This window comes from Mus caroli, chromosome 18, assembly GCF_900094665.2.
Source record: "Mus caroli chromosome 18, CAROLI_EIJ_v1.1, whole genome shotgun sequence".
Taxonomy (NCBI): domain Eukaryota; kingdom Metazoa; phylum Chordata; class Mammalia; order Rodentia; family Muridae; genus Mus; species Mus caroli.
This window is the reverse complement of record NC_034587.1, coordinates 20,990,656-21,009,365: the sequence shown is the minus strand read 5'-3', so window position 1 is coordinate 21,009,365 and position 18,710 is coordinate 20,990,656. Positions and strand designations below refer to the sequence as shown.

The 18,710-nt window shown below is 42.8% G+C and overlaps 1 protein-coding gene across 1 annotated transcript; it reads right to left on the bottom strand.

Annotated features, from left to right (window-relative positions):
- Positions 1–3,448: 3,448 nt before the first annotated feature.
- Positions 3,449–18,218, bottom strand: LOC110285192 (zinc finger protein 271). The gene is made up of 3 exons (XM_021151173.2): positions 18,142–18,218; positions 17,521–17,730; positions 3,449–5,542 (listed from the first exon to the last, which is right to left on the bottom strand). Exons 2-3 carry the CDS (start codon positions 17,564–17,566, stop codon positions 3,849–3,851), a joined length of 1,740 nt encoding a protein of 579 aa, XP_021006832.1. The 5' UTR covers positions 17,567–17,730; positions 18,142–18,218; the 3' UTR covers positions 3,449–3,848.
- Between the last annotated feature and the right edge of the window lie 492 nt (positions 18,219–18,710).

The window sequence follows — 18,710 nt, the reverse complement described above, 5'->3', positions numbered from 1 at the left end:
ACCCTATCACTGGACCCAGGTTTCTCTCCTATCTACTCACCTCTCACAATACCAAACCTTCTTCTTGTTGGTATTTTAATTAGCTTAATATGCTGACTTTTTAATCACTTAGAAATTTTGGGGTCAAAGTGGAGTTAGAGGGACCAGGTCTAACCTGTCTGAATTAGTAACGAATATAGATAAAGCAAAGGATGGTGCGATGAGAGACTAATTTGGTAGACTTTGGGTCCTTGTTCTTACTGGAGTTTCTAGGCCACCACAAGGAGAGGGAGGAGCAGAACTTAGTGGTCTTCCAAAGTGGAAAATGGACCCAGGAATCTGGTGTGGCTGGATGCTTTTCAGGATTCAAGACACACAAACTGCCGGGAGAAAATGCAGAGAGGACACGTGTTCTCCAGAAGATTCTGCCCAGGTATCTGAATAGTCACGAGCACATGTGGAACTGGGTAAAGAACAATCTTTGGGGTAGAGAACTACAAGGACTCACAAGACCAAAGTAGCCTCACAATCCCCGGAACATTCCCTGGTAGGTTTTGGTTTTGCCTTGTTATTACTGGAGTTTCTAGTGTGTGAGGGTGTCAAATCCCTTGGAACTGAGCTTACACTTGTGAGCTGCCATGACGGTGCTGGGAATTTAACCCAGGTCCCTTGGAAGAGCAGTAAGTATTCTTAACTGCTGAGTCATCTCTCCAGCCCCTCTCTGGTGTTTTTTAAGAGTGGTTTTGGGCTGGAGAGATGGCTCAGCAGTTAAGAGGACTGACTGCTCTTCTAGAGGTCCTGAGTTCAATTCCCAGCAACCACATGGTGGCTCACAACCATCTATAAAGGGATTACCTTCCCCATTAGTCACTTGGTAGCTGTCTGCATACTCTCATGGCTTATGTTCAAATAATCCTTACTGTACTCAACAATGGCCCCAAGATAAAAAGTAATGATGCTGGCAATTAAGATATGTGGAAGAGGGCCGGAGAGATGGCTCAGTGGTTAAGAGCACCAACTGATCTTCCGAAGGTCCTGAGTTCAAATCCAAGCAACCACATGGTGGCTCACAACTATCCGTAATGAGATCTGACGCCCTCTTCTGGTGCATCTGAAGACAGCTACAGTGTACTTAGATATAATAATAAATAAATCTTAAAAAAAAAGATATGTGGAAGAGAAGATTATTATCATCTAGAAGTAAAAATGTGGAAGGCTTTCATTTGAGGGGAAGAAAATCTGAGGATGTTAAGGTCTACAGTAAGAATAAATCTTTTGTGAAATTGTAAAGGGATAACCATATTACTAATCTGGCATCTCAAAATGCAAGTTATGGACACAGTGCACAGTAAGCACTTAAACAAGGAAATAGTGTTAGGCTGACCAAGTGATAGAGCAGGGCAAAATCTTCTGAAATGCAAACAGTCAGTGCAACTTTGCTTTGGCTGTACAAAAGGCTTGGAGTACTCATGCTGTCATCCTTCAGCTGCTTCAGTTGTCTCCATTCATATCCATGAAGGGCCTCTGCCCTACTCACAACCTACAACTGTATAGCCGGTAGTTCACCAACAGGACATGAATCTATGGAAGTCAATCCCTTTTCCCTATATAACCTGGCCCTCCTCTCATCCTTTTTTTTTTTCTTTTCTAAGATTTATTTATTATATGTAAGTACACTGTAGCTGTCTTCAGACACTCCAGAAGAGGGCGCCAGATCTCATTACAGATGGTTGTGAGCCACCATGTGGTTGCTGGGATTTGAACTCTGGACCTTCGGAAGAGCACTCGGGTGCTCTTACCCACTGAGCCATCTCACCAGCCCCCCTCCTCTCATCCTTATCTGGTCAGCCCATGCATCGTTGCAGCATAAGTACCAATGAAATCTCTGGATGGTTTTGCATATTTATGATTTCTGGATAAAGCAGGCTGACTTGGTTTCCTTAGAGTTGTTATCACTGAGAGTGGATAGTAACCAGTGACTGGAACAGCTAGCTCCATTTGTTGAAAAATGACAAGAACTGCTGGTAGTTGATGTCCTGGCTGTGAGGAGGGCAACGAACTGACACTAGGACTCAAGTCGATGGCACTGTTTGGAGCTGTTCATGTTAGAACTGAGAACTGCTAGTCTATCAGCTAGGGTAATGCACTGTGCCTAGTCATAATCTACCTGAATTTAACAAGACTATCAGCGGACTGATAAAGTGCTATGCCTTGGAACATCCCTTCTGGATACCAAGGAACTACTAAACTCATAGTACTGCAATACCACAGCTCCATTTTTGTTCAATAAATAAGAAAATATTGTTTTTTACATACATTTCTTTAAAAATATTTTTCATGTGTTCAGAGGGTGTGAAGTGATTTCAGACCAATAAAATTTTGGCCTGCATTACTGTTAATGCAGTAAATAAAGTTGAACTAATACTGCAGTGTATACCATTGGGACTCATGCTCACTAGGAAAATCCAAACTAGACTTCTACCATCAAATTCCAGAGATAGATATTAGCATGAGCATAGGGCACACATGTGAGGTCAATATTAATACCTTTTTAATTACAGGACTTAAGTTTTCTCTACATCCTCTAAAATCATTTCTGATACGCAGTTGGTAATTTAGACTCAGTAAAGGTAGAGCTTCTAAGATGAATATATTTCCCTCTGACTTTTGAGATCTTCCACATTGATATTTAAAATTTATAAACTCTGCATTAATTTTATACATTTTTATAATATAAATCTCTGTGAACTGTGTCCCAGTAAGAGATTTTCTTAGATCACAGCAAAGGTAAGAATTTCTATTTTTGCCTACTAATTCATTTTTAAAAAATTACAAGCAATGAAGATTTTCATACAATTCCCAGAGCACCTTAGGATTTCCATACCAGTAATTCTTGGCTCTAGTGTAAATTGTTATAAAATTCATCTTTCAGTGTTTTTAAAGTTTTTTTTAAAGTTTTTTTAAAGTTTTTTTAAAGTTTTTAAAGTTTTAAAGTTTTTAAAGTAGAGCATGGGCTGAACATTGATTAAAACCTATTTTATGGTCATTATAGCATTCATTGATAAGATTCTGTTCTAGTAGCATTTGTACACTACAGGCTTTCCCACATTTATGCAGTCTTCCTCCTTAGAATGAATCTCTTCCTCTTCCCTCCCCCACCTCCCATTTGTTCTAATTTTACCCACAAGGCAGATTTTTATGTGTAGCCCTGGATGGCCTCAAACATAGAGATCCACTTGCCTTTGCCTCCCAAGTGCTGAGATTAAAGGCATGTGCCTGCCTAGAATGGATTTACTTAAAATCACCAAGATCAGATTTGTTAAAACATCTGCTTCCCTGAACATGAGGTCAGAAGCTTCTCTTCTATGTGATCCTTGAACTAGTCCGGCTGGCATGAAGTCGAACAGCCTCTGAGGGGGAAGTGAGGATGATTATAGGAAAGATAGAAAAACGATGCAAGAGACAGATATTGGAGGGCTGCAGGTCATTACCACGCCAGCAGTGAGTGTATTTCTCATAGCCTTTTTTATACTACAGAACCATGGGAAGCAAAGCCACAAGCCAGTATTAACAATTTGCTGCAATATACACATAAGACATCTGTTCCCATCCAATAACCTCCCTGTTCCTTCCACCAAGGTCAACAGAACATTCAGCCCCTTGACTTGAGCCTCAAGCACACCTCCTCTTATTGTTCCATGCATCAGCAAGCTGGGAAATCTGCCAACAGACTCTGACCTGCTTTGATTCTGCCTGGGAGGCAGACTTTTCTTTTTTCCCCGTTTCAGAGAAGATGCAAACGGCTCCTGCAGATCCTCTGATATCCAGTAAGATTGGTCACAGTGCTGAAGGCTTCACACAGGTATCAGTCACATTTGTAGTTTTTGACCAGTGTGGACTCTTTGATGGTTAACTAGATCAGAGCGCTGACTGAAGCTTTTGCCACATTGAGCACATGGATACGGTTTTTCTCCAGTGTGGATTCTCTGATGAAGGGTAAAGGCTGAGCACTGACTAAAAGCCTTCCCACACATACATTTATATGGCTTCTCTCCAGTGTGAATTCTCTGGTGTTTAATCAGGTCTGACTTTTGACTGAAACTTCTGGTGCACTGTGTACAGGCATATGGTCTTTCTCCCGTGTGAACTCTATGGTGGAGAATAAGGTCAGAACTCTGACGAAAGGCTTTGTTACAACTACTACAGTGGTAGGGCTTCTCCCCAGAATGCACTCTCTGATGTTTAGTGAGGTCTGAACTCTGACTAAAACTCTTACTGCACAGATTACACGTATATGGTTTTTCTCCAGTGTGTACCCTCTGATGCTTTATGAGATCTGAACCGCGGCTGAAACTTTTAGAACAGCTGTTGCAAGGGTATGGCTTTTCTCCAGTGTGGATTCTCTGGTGGAGAATAAGGTTGGAGCTCTGACTGAAAGTTTTGCCACACTTATCACACTCATAGGGCTTCTCCCCAGTGTGGATTCTGTAATGTTTAACAAGGTCTGACCTTCTACTAAACATTTTACTGCACTGACTACATGGGTAAGGCTTCTCTCCGGTGTGAATTCGTTGATGATTAATAAGATCTGAAAGCCTACTAAAGCTTTTGGTACACTGGTTACACGGATAGGGTTTCTCTCCGGTATGAATTCTTTGATGCAGAATAAGGACTGAGCTCTGGTTAAAAGCCTTCCCACATTCACTACATTTATACGGTTTCTCTCCAGTGTGGATCCTTCTGTGTTTAATAAGGTCTGAATTCTGACTAAAACTTTTGTTACACTGAGCACATGGATATGGCTTCTCCCCAGTGTGGATTCTCTGATGGAGAATACGATCAGAGCTCTGACTAAAGGCCTTCCCACATACATCACACTTGTATGGTTTCTCCCCAGTGTGGATCCTTTGATGTTTTATAAGATCAGAGCTCTGACTGAAATGTTTGTAACAATGGTTACACATGTAAGGCTTCTCTCCAGTGTGGATTCTTAGATGTTTAACCATGCCTGAGTGCTGGCTAAAGCTTTTACTACAATGGCTACATTGGTAGGGTTTTTCTCCTGTGTGGATTCTCTGATGTATCATAAGATCCGAGCTCTGACTGAAGGCCTTGCCACACTCATCACACTTGTAAGGTTTTTCACCAGTGTGGACTCTTTGATGTTTAATAAGGTCTGAGCTCCGACTAAAACTTTTAATACACCAACTACAAGGATAGGGCTTCTCTCCAGTATGAATTCTCTGATGCAGAACCAGGGCTGAGCTCATCCGAAAGGCCTTTCCACATTCCTCACATTCATAAGGTTTCCAATGAGTTCTTTGGTGCCTAATAAGACCTGTACTCCAAGCAAAGCTTTGGTCACATTCATCACAGTTATACTGTCTTCTTCTGAAAAGCATCTGATCGTTCAATTCTTCTCCAAATTCACACAATTCTTTGCCTTTGGAGTCGTGGGGAACATCCTCCTCAAGGCTACCGGACTCTTCAGTCACTGTTCCAATCTTTCCTGTCATTTCCTCCTCTGTAGCTGGCTCTCCAATCTTGATCTTAGTCTCACCATCTGGAATAATAAACAAAATCTAAATGGAAAATGTGTTCCATGTTGTAAGAAAGCTCCAGGTAGAGCAAATCAGTATTTGCCTGCAGACTACAGTAAGAGGGGAGAACGCGGTAACAGGTGGCCCCACACGGTTGACAGACTGCAAGGCAGTGGACTCAAACGAAACGGGAGGCTTCCCAACATTGATAAATACTGAGGAAAACTAGGAAGATTCAACAAATATGGATCACACATTTGTAGAAGGTACTTATCAGATACAAAGGTATGATTTTCACAGGAGGCCTGGGAATAATGAGATTGATTCACTACAATAATAAAAGCATGATTAAAGCTGATAACTTATTATACTTAAACAGCACAAAAATGTAGGAAAGGGAAGATGGTTTGATTTTATCTAGCAATGCTCAGATACTTAGGCTAAATAAGATGCTGAAGAAAAATAATGAAAGGGAAATAAAAACCTTTCAATTCCTTTGCACCCCCCTTTAAGAAACAGTATAAAGTTGTTATACCATAGAACACATGCTGTGTTCTAAACAACTTATACAAAAAGTCAGAGCACTTCCAGTACAGCAATCAGTTTCAAACGGAATTACCAGGTAACAATATCCATCTCGTGCAAGAGAACTCTGATACTACTTATTCTCTTCTCCAAAGGGAACTAAATTTGGTTTCACAAACAAGGGGGTCAGAGCAGTAAGATGGCCAAGGGGTTTCCACTTGCTCAAATGGCACTCATTAATGAGAGTAACAAGAAATCAATTTTGACACAAAGACCAGTTTCATGTATTTACATGGGTGCCAGCACACTTAAGGAAATCATGTTTATTTAAGTGTATGTGCTTACGTCACGTGTGTATACTGTCCTTAGAAGCCAGAGGAGGGTGTCAGATCTGGCAGTTGTGAACTGTTGCACATGGCTGCTGGTTGGTGAACTTGGGACAAGAACAGCAAATACTCTTATCACTGAGCCATCTTGCTAGCCTCCAAAGACAGACTTAAAAAATTAAGGGCATAAACATAAATATTTAGACTGAAGTCTGGTGCCATGTCAATTTAGTTAAACCACAGTAGTAAAGTACTCATTAGGGTCTATTCCCCAGCTATGGGTTTTTGACTGGGTTTGAGAGTATCAGGCATGCAGTCTCTTTGTCAAGCAAGCCTCAATTTAACCCAAGTGGTTGTCTACCTTCAGAAAAGCTGTGCTGCTATTATACTGGTGGCCCCATCTTGCTTGGCAAATTAGCACTGTAGTTTTTGGGGGTTCACAGCAAAATAAGAATATTGAGGCCTTATCTCTCAAGTAGCTTCCACAGTACCTTCAGGTAGCACTATGAATGCTAGGCAGCAGTGAGGAAGCCTCCAGCTTATCTTTGGCTTACTTTCCTGCTACCACTCTCATCCTTAATCAGAGACTTTTCTTTGCAGAGAACATAGACACCTGATCAGGATGCCTAGTTTTACTCTTAAGCCAGGACATTTGTTCCACTCCCTTTAAAGCCTGGGGGACAGTGTGGAAGAAAAAGTGGAAAGAATGCAGGAGCTGCAAGAGAGTGACAAGAGGTGGGAAATAATTTGTTTTGTTTTGTTTTGAGACAGGGTCTCACTGTGTAGACCTGGAACTCTGTAGACCAGGCTGACCTTGAACTCAGAGATCTACCTTCCTCTGCTTCCCAAGTACTGAGATTAAAGGCGTGTGTCACCAATGCCCGGCATAAAATACTATCTTGAGGTATGACATGACCATTGCAGACCACATGTCACAGGAATTGTGGTTGCCTGTACTGGGCTTGCACATGTCAGAGTCTGTTAAAACCTAATTATAGATCAGGGAGAAACTCAACGGACCCTACTCTACCTGCTGAACTACTGGTGTCTGATGGAATCTAGAGGACAATCATTGCCTTCCATTTGTTATCAGTGAGCCCACCAGAATCCAATGGATAATTCCAAACCTGTTTGACACACAGACTCTCTTGGCTGAAATCATAAAGCAAACCAAACTGGAATGAATGTGGGAGAGGGACTTACAGGGAGAAAGGAGTTGTTAGTAACCCCCTAACAGGGGTTGCATAAAGACAAGGGGTAACAATGTATTATGGGCATGTATGAAACTGTCAAGGGATATATTTAACCAGCAGATACTAAACAACAACAAGGAATTGCGGGCATCACTGAACTAGTGCAGCACTAGCAGACACTAAGTTTCCAGATGGCCACACAGTAGCACACAGTTCTCTTTATGCCAGCACATGGAACTCCTACCTCCACATATGCAATATATGGACAATACTACAGCTTACTAATTAAACTTCCAATCAAGTGGGGTTTCGTGGCCCTTTCCTCTGATCCTACCACTTATAGAGAGTAGGCAGGAGGATCAAGGATCAAAATCATTTTTTGCTATTAGATTTGAAAAGGTAATTCCTGCTTGGCTTGGTGTTAAAATGCACCTATGAAGTGGGACTTTGTGACGTTTAACTGGCCATACTTTGTTTTAGTGGCATTTTTGGTTTTGTTTGTTTTGGTTTCATTTTGGTTTTTCGAGACAGTGTTTCTCTGTGTAGCCCTGGCTATCCTGGAACTCACTCTGTAGACCAGGCTGGCCTCGACCTCTGAAATCCGCCTGTCTCTGCTTCCCCAGTGCTGGGATTAAAAGCATGTGCCACCACACCCGGCACTTAGTGGCAGTTTTTAACATACAAGGGACTGAACTCAGGACTTTTCACCTCCCAGTCAAGCGCTCTATCATTGAATTACACCCCAGACCTCTAGGTAATGTTCTTTTAAGTTATGGAGCATATTTACCTCTTTTAAAGCATGGACCGTATTTACCTCCAAAAACACAAGACTTTGAATGATATGGAGAATAAATACCTAGTTCCTTTTCTAGAGTGCAGCTTAGCAGTTTCACCAAAAGTCTGGATTCAGGAATGCTAGTGAGCCTCTTCACTCTCCTTTACTTTCAATGTGCTTTTGGGTGAGTGGTCTAGGCCCTTTCCACACATTGAAGTTCTAGTCCAAATCTCCCCAAGGCCAACTGAAGATGTCTAGCCTACAGTGGCTCCAGGGCATCACCAGACTCCACACTTCCTGAAGGCATAAGATCTGTCCACAAATACACAGCAGCATTATGTTGACAAGGGAAAAAAAAGGCTGTCCATGAGCAGTGATCAATGGCACAAAGAGATTCAGTTTGGTTAATTTCAAGGCCATCATTTGTTGTGTTCTTACATCCCTAACGAGCCCTTCTGGTGACCTCTGTGGGAGCTGTGGATTCCATCTGGAGGCAAGCATGTCTAGAAGGCCACCACTTCCTTAGAAGTTAAGGCAAATCAGCATTCGGACAGGCAAGCAGAAAATCTGCTTGAGAGCCCAGGCACAGGAAGTGCAGCCATTGTCTGGCTATCTCTTCCTTACTGTTGAACTCTTTAGCTCCCAAGGTCTTGGTATGAACTATGACTCCACTTGTCAGAGAAAACTTGTCCACCCCAGACTCCTTAGCAGTAACTCCCCTGGGAGCCTCATTAGCAGGAACTCTCCCCAAACCCAATCAGCTTCTCAGGACCCAGTCTGCTCAGTGCAGAACGCGGAAGAGGCTGTTCCCTCAGCACTGAACTCTAGAGAGTGACTTCCGGAACCTGTTCTTCACCACCTGACCCTTCAGGGTCACCTCAGCACTGACCTTCACAGTTCCATTGCCTTAGCACCATGACTGTACCCCTCTCCTAAGACTGAACTCTCTAGTGTAACCTCAGCAGGACTGCCTCTCCAGTGTGACCTCCAGCAGGGCCGCTCTGGCAGTGGTCTCCTTTGTGAAACCTGGCTCTTGGCTCTAAACTCTTCAGTACCTGAATCTTCATCAAGAACTGTCTGGAAGTGAGTCTCAGTTCTGTACTGTTCAGCACATACATCACCAGACTCTTTATTTTCCCCTTAGACATTCGCCTCATTAACTTTGATCCAAGCAAAGCAGACAAAGTGCTAGTAAGTTACCTGATTTCTGCCCCTAGTAATCAGAAATTTCCCCCCTTTTATGCAGTACAGGTACATGCCTAGGCAGGTGAGAACTTTCATATACTAAAGATACACTGCAATAACTGGTTGTTATAGGAGACTGAGTCTCAGGGTAACCATTCAGTTGGTGAGAAAGTTCTACAGAACAGTTAATGGCAACTCCAACACAACTGAGACACCATTCGAGAGTTCAGTACCTGCTTCCTTAGCATGGATCCTTCATCTTAGCAATCTCCAGGCAACAGGGATATGCTAAGTATTATTAAAATGAGCTAAAAATCACTATTTGTGTCAGTGGTAAATTCTTTAAATTTATTTTCCTGTGAACAAGACAAGACACTGACACCTATCCGCCTTGCTGCGCTGGCTAACATGAATTTAAAAAGTAAAAATAAAAACCCCCAAAACCAAAAAACCTATCAAACAGGCAGCTAGATAACCCTTAGGCCATAATCATCCATAATCTACGACTCCAAAGACATCTTGAGAAAACAACAGGAAGATCACAGCTGTTTGCACAGGCTCACCGGACAATATCTAGGAGATACTGCCATGACTAGTGTTAAAAAGAGCCTGGCCCAATAACTGCCTTTGCTGATGAGAGGAAAGGTTGTGACTGGTCTGAACAATTAGCTGCAACTAGTCCAAATAAAAACCTGTGATGGCTTAAACACCTCGTCTTAGATTAGACAAGCCACTCCTGGTGACAGTGTAACATTAGGCATGATACAGGCTGTACTCAAGTACCTTTTCCTGCCTCCCTTTAGTAGTGTGAGCAGAGCTGGAACTACAAAACAGTAACAGAGACACTGAGACAGGGGAGACAAGGCAGTGTGGTCTTGGTTGCTGATGGCAGGCCAAGTTGCTAATGGCCAAGGAAGCCTGCTTTCTGAAACAGCTACTAAACAAATGTGGTCAGGGCAAGAAGCAGGGCAGTGGAAAAAGAGAGCAAGAGAAGACAGCTGAGCTGGAAGAATGAACAGCTGTAAGGAGCAGGGCAAGGAACTGCAGGCTTTAGCTGTTGGAAGAGTTTGAGAGTTACCATGCTGGGGACGAGGTACAATCAAAGGCCCTTTGAAACCCTGTAGATGGAACAAGTGCTGGACCTTGTTCCTTGCCAGGGTCCTGCTTGGCAAGACAAGCAATGGACTTGCCCCAGGGCTCTTAACAGTTTCACTGTAAAACTGTGGTCAAATGTTCCAGATACTGAGATGTCAGATGCTTTGCTGACTGTACCAGCATGAACCTTGCAAAAGAGGAACTAGAGGTCCTTTCAGCTTGCTTTTTGCTTCCCTATTCTACCAAAGAAAGGAGCTATGATATGGCTGTGTGCTGGCTTGTATCATCAGCTATGGCATCCCTCCTCACTCCAGGTTTTAACTTTTTCTTTCTCATCCCTGGTCTTGCCCTTCCGAGTTCCAGCGTAAACCCAGGAAGTGGTCCAGTTCACTTAGAGGTTCCAATACCCAAGACACTCACAAAGACTGTGACAGAAGTGGGTGTCATTTCTTCCTATTCTGCTTGCCTGCTGCCTACTGCTCAATGTTGCCACACACTAAGGGAAATAATGGCGGCCAGAGAGCAGCACTTGACAAGCTTCTCCCTATCTACCCATGAGTTTTTCTGGGTTGTGCCAAAGGACCTCCGGCCAACTGATTGGCAATTTGGACAGTTATCTTTGAATATTGTTCTAATTTAAGTTCAGTTGCTAAAATATCTTGGCAACAAGCTACTTAGGAAAGAAAGGGTTTAACTTATCTTAAAATTCCAGACCATAGCCCATCATTGTGGGGGAAGTTACAGTGGCAGAGGCTTTAAGCAGTTAGTCACAACACAGCCACAGTTAAGAGCAGAGAGATGAGAGGCGGGCATGCCAACCTGCTGGCTTGCGTGTACTCAGCCTGATTTCTCCACTAGGGAACACTGCACCCCCAGTGGGTTGGATCTTCCCATATCTAACTACATAACTAAGACAATCCCCAACAGACGTGCCCACAGGCAAACCCAGCCTATACAATCCCACACCCATAATTGAGACTAGTCTCAGTTCATGTAGGTTGTATCATGTACTTAAAGCTAACCATCACAAATATGGTTCCTAAATTTGGCCTGCAATTACAGTCCCACTACTGATTCATTAAAGTAGAAAAGTATTACTGCACAGTTGACCATATACTTGGGTATATACCTTGAACTCTGGAGCCTCTAACACTTTTTCTAAAAGCCATGTCTATTTCATCTATGCCACTTGTGCTGTTTTGTTTTTTTGGGATTTTTTTTTTTTTTTTTGTCAACTTGACGTAAGCTAGAGTCATCTGGAAACAGAAACCTAAATTGAGAATAAAATACTTCCATCATGTTGGCCTGTAGGCAAAATAATCTTGATTAATGATTGATGTATTGATGTGGGAGGGCCCAGCCCAATGTGTGTGTGTGTGTGTGTGTGTGTGTGTGTGTGTGTGTATGTGTGTGTGTTTTAGCAGATGACCTGGGTGGTATAAGAAGCAAGCTGAACAAGCTATGGAGAGCAAGCCAGTTCCTCTAGGATTCCTGCCTCTAGATTCCTTGCTCCGATTTCCCTTCATGATGGACTTTAAACTCTAAGCTGAAATAATAAACCCTTTCCACTCCAAGTTGCTTTAGGTCACAGAGTTTATCACAACAACACCCCAAGCCTGGTACAGTTTCTCCAGAAATTAGTTTTCTGTTGCTAAGATGTTGTGATAAAACATATATACACACAAAAATGAATAAATGATGAATTTAAAATTATTTTGTACACGATCTGTAAGAGCAATAATAAAACATCACTCACAATGGCTGGAGCACTAGGGCTCAAGGCATTGATAGAAACACATCTAAGACAGACTGTGATTATAGAGAGTGAAAAAAACCCAAAAAGCCTTACAATGGAAAACTATACACAAATGATGAAAAAAAAAAAAAAAACAAAGAAAATAAAACACGCATATATATTTAAATCTAAACATATCAATCATGTTATAGGTAAACTACTCCAATAAAAATAATTTCCTTGGTTGGACAGTGGTGGTGCACGCCTTTAATTCCAGTACTTGGGAGGCAGAGGCAGGTAGATTTCTGAGTTTGAGGCCAGCCTGGTCTACAGACTGAGTTCCAGGACAGCCAGGGCTCTACAGAGAAACCCTGTCTCGAAACAAAACAAAGCAAAACAAAACAAAACATTCCTTGAAAATATTAACGTTTTAAAATTAATCTTATTAGTATTTTATACACAGAAAAGCATATACACCTACTTATGTATCTACAGAGATAGACAATTCAAAGACTTGAAACTAGCAGGGTAATGGTGGCACAGGTCTTTAATGCCAGCTCTTGGAAGGCAGAGGCAAGTAGATCTTCAAGTTCAAAACCAGACTGATCTACAAATCGAGTTCCAGAACAGCCAGGGCTACGCAGAGAAATCCTGTCTCAGAATACAAAAAAAAACTGAAGTAACCAAAAAAACAAACAAACAAAAAAGCAAAAAACAAAAACAACAATGAAAAAAATGAAACTAAACTTTTTTAGTTTAAGAAAGGCAAAATTGCCAGAAACATTCTTAGAATTCCCAGCATGCTTTCTGTTCCTGTGCCCTTCCAGCCTCTTTCTTTACCTATTCTAGCAATGTGTATGCTGAACTCTGCTAATTCTGAGCCTTGGTTGAGATAGCTACCTAAGGTTGGCATTTTAAAGAGAATATTGTTTGGTTTTCCAGGAACTGTGCCCCTCCCTACTATCATTCATATGTTGAAATCCTAACCCACAAAGTGACTGGCATTAGAGATAAGGCCCTTAAGGAGGTCAAATAAGATCACAAGGTAGAGTTCTAATCCAACAGAACTGATGTCTATACAAAAGGAAGAGACACCCAGGACAAACACACACAGAAGGACACGTGTGGAAAAGTCAGAGGATAAACTGTGGAAGTTAGCTGGTCCTCTCCTGTACCAAGTGGGTCCTGTGCCGCAAACGCAGGTTGGCAGTCTGGGTGCTAAGTGCAATTCGAAGCCAACTCACTGTCTCTTACAATGACTAAATAAATTGTTGGTTTGCTATTTTTGTTGTTCTTTGAGATCTATAGTTCAGGTTGTCCTGGAACTCATGGCAACTCTCCTGCCTCAACTCTTTTTTTTTTTTTTTTTTAATTGGTTTTTCAAGACAGGGTTTCTCTATAGAGGCCCTGGCTGTCCTGGAACTCACTCTGTGGATCAGGCTGGCCTCAAACTCAGAAATCCCCCTGCCTCTGCCTCCCAAGTGCTGGGATTAAAGGCATGCGTCACCATGGCCAGGCCCCTGCACCTCAACTCTTGAGTGTTAAGAAAACAGGGATTAGCTGTACCTCTCACCCCCATCCCCCACATTTTTGTTTGAAACCTGGTCCTGTGGTATAGCCTTGAAATCACTTTGTAGCGCAAAGATGACTCTGAACTCATAGCAGTCCTCCTGCCTAAGGCTCACTGGTGCTGGGATTACAGATGTATGCTACCATACCTGGCCAGGGTTGCTACTTTTGAATGTCCCAAGGACAACAGCACAAGGTCAATTGGCTTCTATTCCAACACTAGCAAGGTTGATTCGTATGCAGAATGGTCACAGCCCAGGATAAAGGAAATATACAGCTTCAAAAATATGCATCTCCTCTCTCCCAAGAAGAAATGCCTGTTACCAATTCTAGATGCCAAATAGTCAACAACCAAAGTCAACACTACATACCAAGACAACGTTTCCTGCAGAGGGACCAGTCACTGTGTATTGGAGGCAGATTCATTGCATGGGGTCAGCTTTGTCATGAAAATGGCAGACAATTGTTTTCAAAGAATTAAATTCATAGTATAGATACAAAATTAATGAAAATTCTGTTTGTTATTCTGCTATCCTACATAATACTACCTCCAAAAAAGGAAATCTCACCGAAAAGGAAGTATAGCAGTGAGCTCATAGTCTTATAGCTCATGTTCCATCATCCAGAAGAATCTAGACTGGAATTACAAAGGTTAAGTGGGGTGTGTGTGTGTGTGTGTGTGTGTGCGCACGCGCGCGCACGTGCCCTAAGCCAAAAGACAAAAAAAGAGCTCTATTTATTTTAATAGCCAAAATATATATCCAGAGTGGAGTAGCTGTCTTAGTTAAGGTTCCTATTGCTGTAATAAAATACCACTGAGGGAAGCTATTACAAGAATTTAAACAGGGCAGGAACCTGGAGCTGATGAAAGGCCATGGAGGAGTGCTGCTTCTTGGCTTGTTCAGTCTTCAGTCTGCTTTCTTATAGTACACAGGTCTACTAGGGGGTAGCACTTCAGGAAAAGAGTGCCCCCCATCCCGTGTGTGTGTATGTGTGTGTGTGTGTGTGTCTGTGTGTGAGAGAGAGCACGTGTGTGCTGCTTCCTGGCAGGTTCCACTCCACTAGTGCTGATGTTGGTGGTGGTCATCCCATGGTACTGGCTGCTGCAACTGGGATGTACTTTCCCCAGTTGCCTCTCAAAGCTTCTCTTCATGGTGTCAAGCTTCAACTTCTCCTCACGACCCCTTCAGTCCTGGGCTTTCAACTGCCACACTCTTCAAGCCTCTCCAAGTGCCAAGTCTCAGCTGTTTTCCATGACGCCTCCATGTTTTCAAAGCCAGTACCACCCAGGTGACTCTTACACTACCATGTTCACCTGCTAGTACAAGCTACACTTTTGGCTGCTTCAGGAACACAGTTTCTGTGTGCTGACCTTGAAGAAACACTTCCAAGAAGATTTCACCTGAGTGATGCTGGTCTCTTCTTCATTGCAGCTAATTTCTTAGCTCCAGCTAACCAGAATCAATTGTCCCAGTAATGCAAAGGTCTCACTTCAATGGTGCCTATTTGTTAACCATCAACTGATCAGAATGACAGAATGTTAATTCAAAATAGCAAACACCCATGATAGAGTCTGTAAACTTCCTTCTGACACTTCACAGTCAGCCTCAATCTTCTGCATTGCCCTCAACATTCTTCTCTTACACTGGCTTTTATTGCACAAAGTTCCAAAACCATTCCACAATCTTACCAAAAACATGGTCAGGTCTGTCCTGACAATATCTCACCATACTGAACACAAATACCCTGCATGGAGGGGACAATGTTTCCCCCAGAAGACATGGGTTATAAATTGAAAATCTTAGTGCCAGGCATGAACCCTGTGAGTTAATGTCAGGCCTCCCAAAACATTACTGTCTAATGCCACTGTTCCTGACTACCCACCACAACTGGGAGGTAAGACTCTATTACATATAACACATTCTTGTTGCAAGACCTAGAAAAATCAAGCTGAAACTGACCTGCTAATTTTCTTCCTGCGGGTTAGATTTCATAGTGCTTGACAGTGTTCTGCCAGCCACTGAGAGAGAAAACCCATCAATGATATTACCCAGCTACAAACACTACATACATACTGACTGTGGTAGTCTGAATGAGAATGGCTCCTCTAGGCTCATATTTTTGAATGCTTTGTCCCCAGTTGGTGGGACTATTAGGGAACAATTAGGAGGTATGGCCTTGTTGGAGATAGTATTGCAGGGGGTGAGCTTTTTTGAGGTTTTAAAAGCCCACACCATTCCCAGATAGCTCTCTCTAACTTGTGGTTGTGTCTTAAGCTGTGAACTCTACAATACTGCTTCAGCACCTTGCCTGCCTGCCTGCTGCCATACTATTTGACTTGATAGTTACAGACATTAACTCTCTGAAATAAGTAAGCCTCCAATAAACCCTCCTCTATATTGTCTTGTTCATGATATCTTAGCACAGCAAGAGAAAACTAAGACACTGCACTGCCAGGCAAGATGTGCCTATCAGTACAATAATGACACACGGGTCATTGGGGTGTCTCAGTTCTGCTGCTGGGAAGAGACACCATGACCGTGACAACTTATAAAATAAAGCTTTTAATTGGGGCTGGCCTATAGTTTCAGATGTTTAGTCCATTATCATCATGGTGGGAAGCATGGTGCTAGAGAGGTATTAAGAGGTCTACATCTGGATCTACAGGCAGCAGGAAGAGAGTGACCTTGGGCCCAGCTTGGGTCTTTGAAACCTCTGAGTCCTCCCCCGGTTGGATAATTCCTCCAGCAAGACCATACCTCCTAATGGTTCTTAATTAGTGGCACTTTGTATGGCTAAGCACTCAGACATATTAGCCTCTAGGGACCCATTGTCATTCAAACCACCACAGGGGGTAATAGCTGCTTTGGGGTTAGATAGAACCAGCTCCACAGGGCATCATTTATGCCTAGCACTCTAAGTCCAGCTTAAAAACCACAGGCCCTAGTGAAGAACCCACTTCTGTTATGAGGCTACACACATAAGTTAGTGCTGTCCTCAACTGTGGCCAGAGATGCATCTCTTTGCAGTGGCCAGCAGTTAATGCAGAGACTTGTAACTGGTCAAAGTACTGAGAATAAGTGACCATTGAGTACTAAGTCCTAAACAGAACATCTATTATAACCTTCCTATTCCCTAGGCTCCGGGAACATCCCAGAAGAGAGGGCAGAAAGACTGAATACGTTGGAAGACGGCGAGGAGTACTGTGAAATGCTATCCTTCAGACACGATGTTGTCACTGTCCTCATTAAAACCCTGATTATGTCTACAAGAGCAAGCCAATAAAGTACGTCAACATTCTTACAGGCAGCTTAGGAAAAAGATGACATGAAGTGGGGACCATGTCTGGGGGAACTCATAAAGAGCGTCGAGGATGAACGAGATCAAGATGCATTGTTTACATGTATGAAATTGTCAAAATAAACGATAATCCGTTATTAAAAGGAAGAGGCAACTGAATAAATACTGGATCGCTAAAACTCAAAACAAAACTGTAAGACTTGGCTTGGAACACTAAAGACATGGTATCACATAAGCGAATGTAGACAGTGAAGAATACTGCTATCACCCAAGGAACCTGAAATGCACTGAGGCTCACCTGACAGAAAGTGATGGTCTTGAGATTCGTAACTGAACATCTCCATAGGGCACAACTGGACACCTCAGGAAGCAACCGGAAGATTACCATTTCTTCTGTAGGATCCTCTTGTCCACATAATGGTTTGAAGCTAGCAGGCAACTCGGTAGCCCTGAGCTCAGATGAGAACCATTGTACAGAGGAGAGATGTCATTTCTGAGACTAGAGTTTCTAGATATGAAAAACGTAAAGGAGAAAATATATTTAACTTCCATGTGCGTTTCCTCTTGGTGAGAGCTTCCCTACCGATCACCTAGGAGGTGGACATTAACCCTCTGAGACAAAATTCCCCATATAAGAGAAGAGATGTTCAAACCAAGACTGGAAATGAATTAATACTAAAGTAGAGGTGTAAATGGAACGACAATATTGGCTTTAAAAATTAAGAGTATGTTATTCTCTCTCGTTCCTTCGATTCTAACACAAGTCAGGTATCTCTTTTCCAGCTCTGCAGGCTGATTAATGCGGGCTCATCCTCTTCGTTATTCCACCAGCCCCAACATCTCGGACGTTCATGCAGTTGAATGTAAGGCCCAGGGAGCACGAACTTGCTGTCCACAGAACACTAGGCCAAGAACCCACCTGCTCTCCATGCCCAAGAAGCCTCCTTTACTCTCCGACGCTGAAGAAACTACCGGTCAAACGCCGCCACCCACAATTCCTTCAACTTCCGTTTGGATGCAATGCGACCTCGCTTGGCCGCTCTAGGAATGTGGGAGGATCACAGCTCTATGGTGCACCCTCCCAAGTACGCGCTCTGTGAATTAGGGACAGGAAGTTCCCTAAAGCGACTCCCAGCTTTAACATAGGGGACCCGCTTGACTCAAAGCTCATACTTTGCTGTGGTTCGATGTCAAAACCCATCATCCTTTGGAAAAACTTTCTAGGGCCGGTTATTAGCTCTTCGTGACCTGCTTCTTTTCTCTATCGGTTTCTCTTCCGACCCTCTTTTTCCCAAAAACTTAATCCCTTTCCTAAGTGAATTTTCTAACTTTATTCCTTTTTTTTTCTCCCTCCCTTTCCCTTCTTCCCTGCCATCCTCCCGCATCCTACTTGTCTTAGTTATGATTTCCATGGCCGAAACGAAACGGAAACACCATGGCCAAAAAGCAAGTTGGGGAGGAAAGGGTTTGTTTTACACTACCGTATTG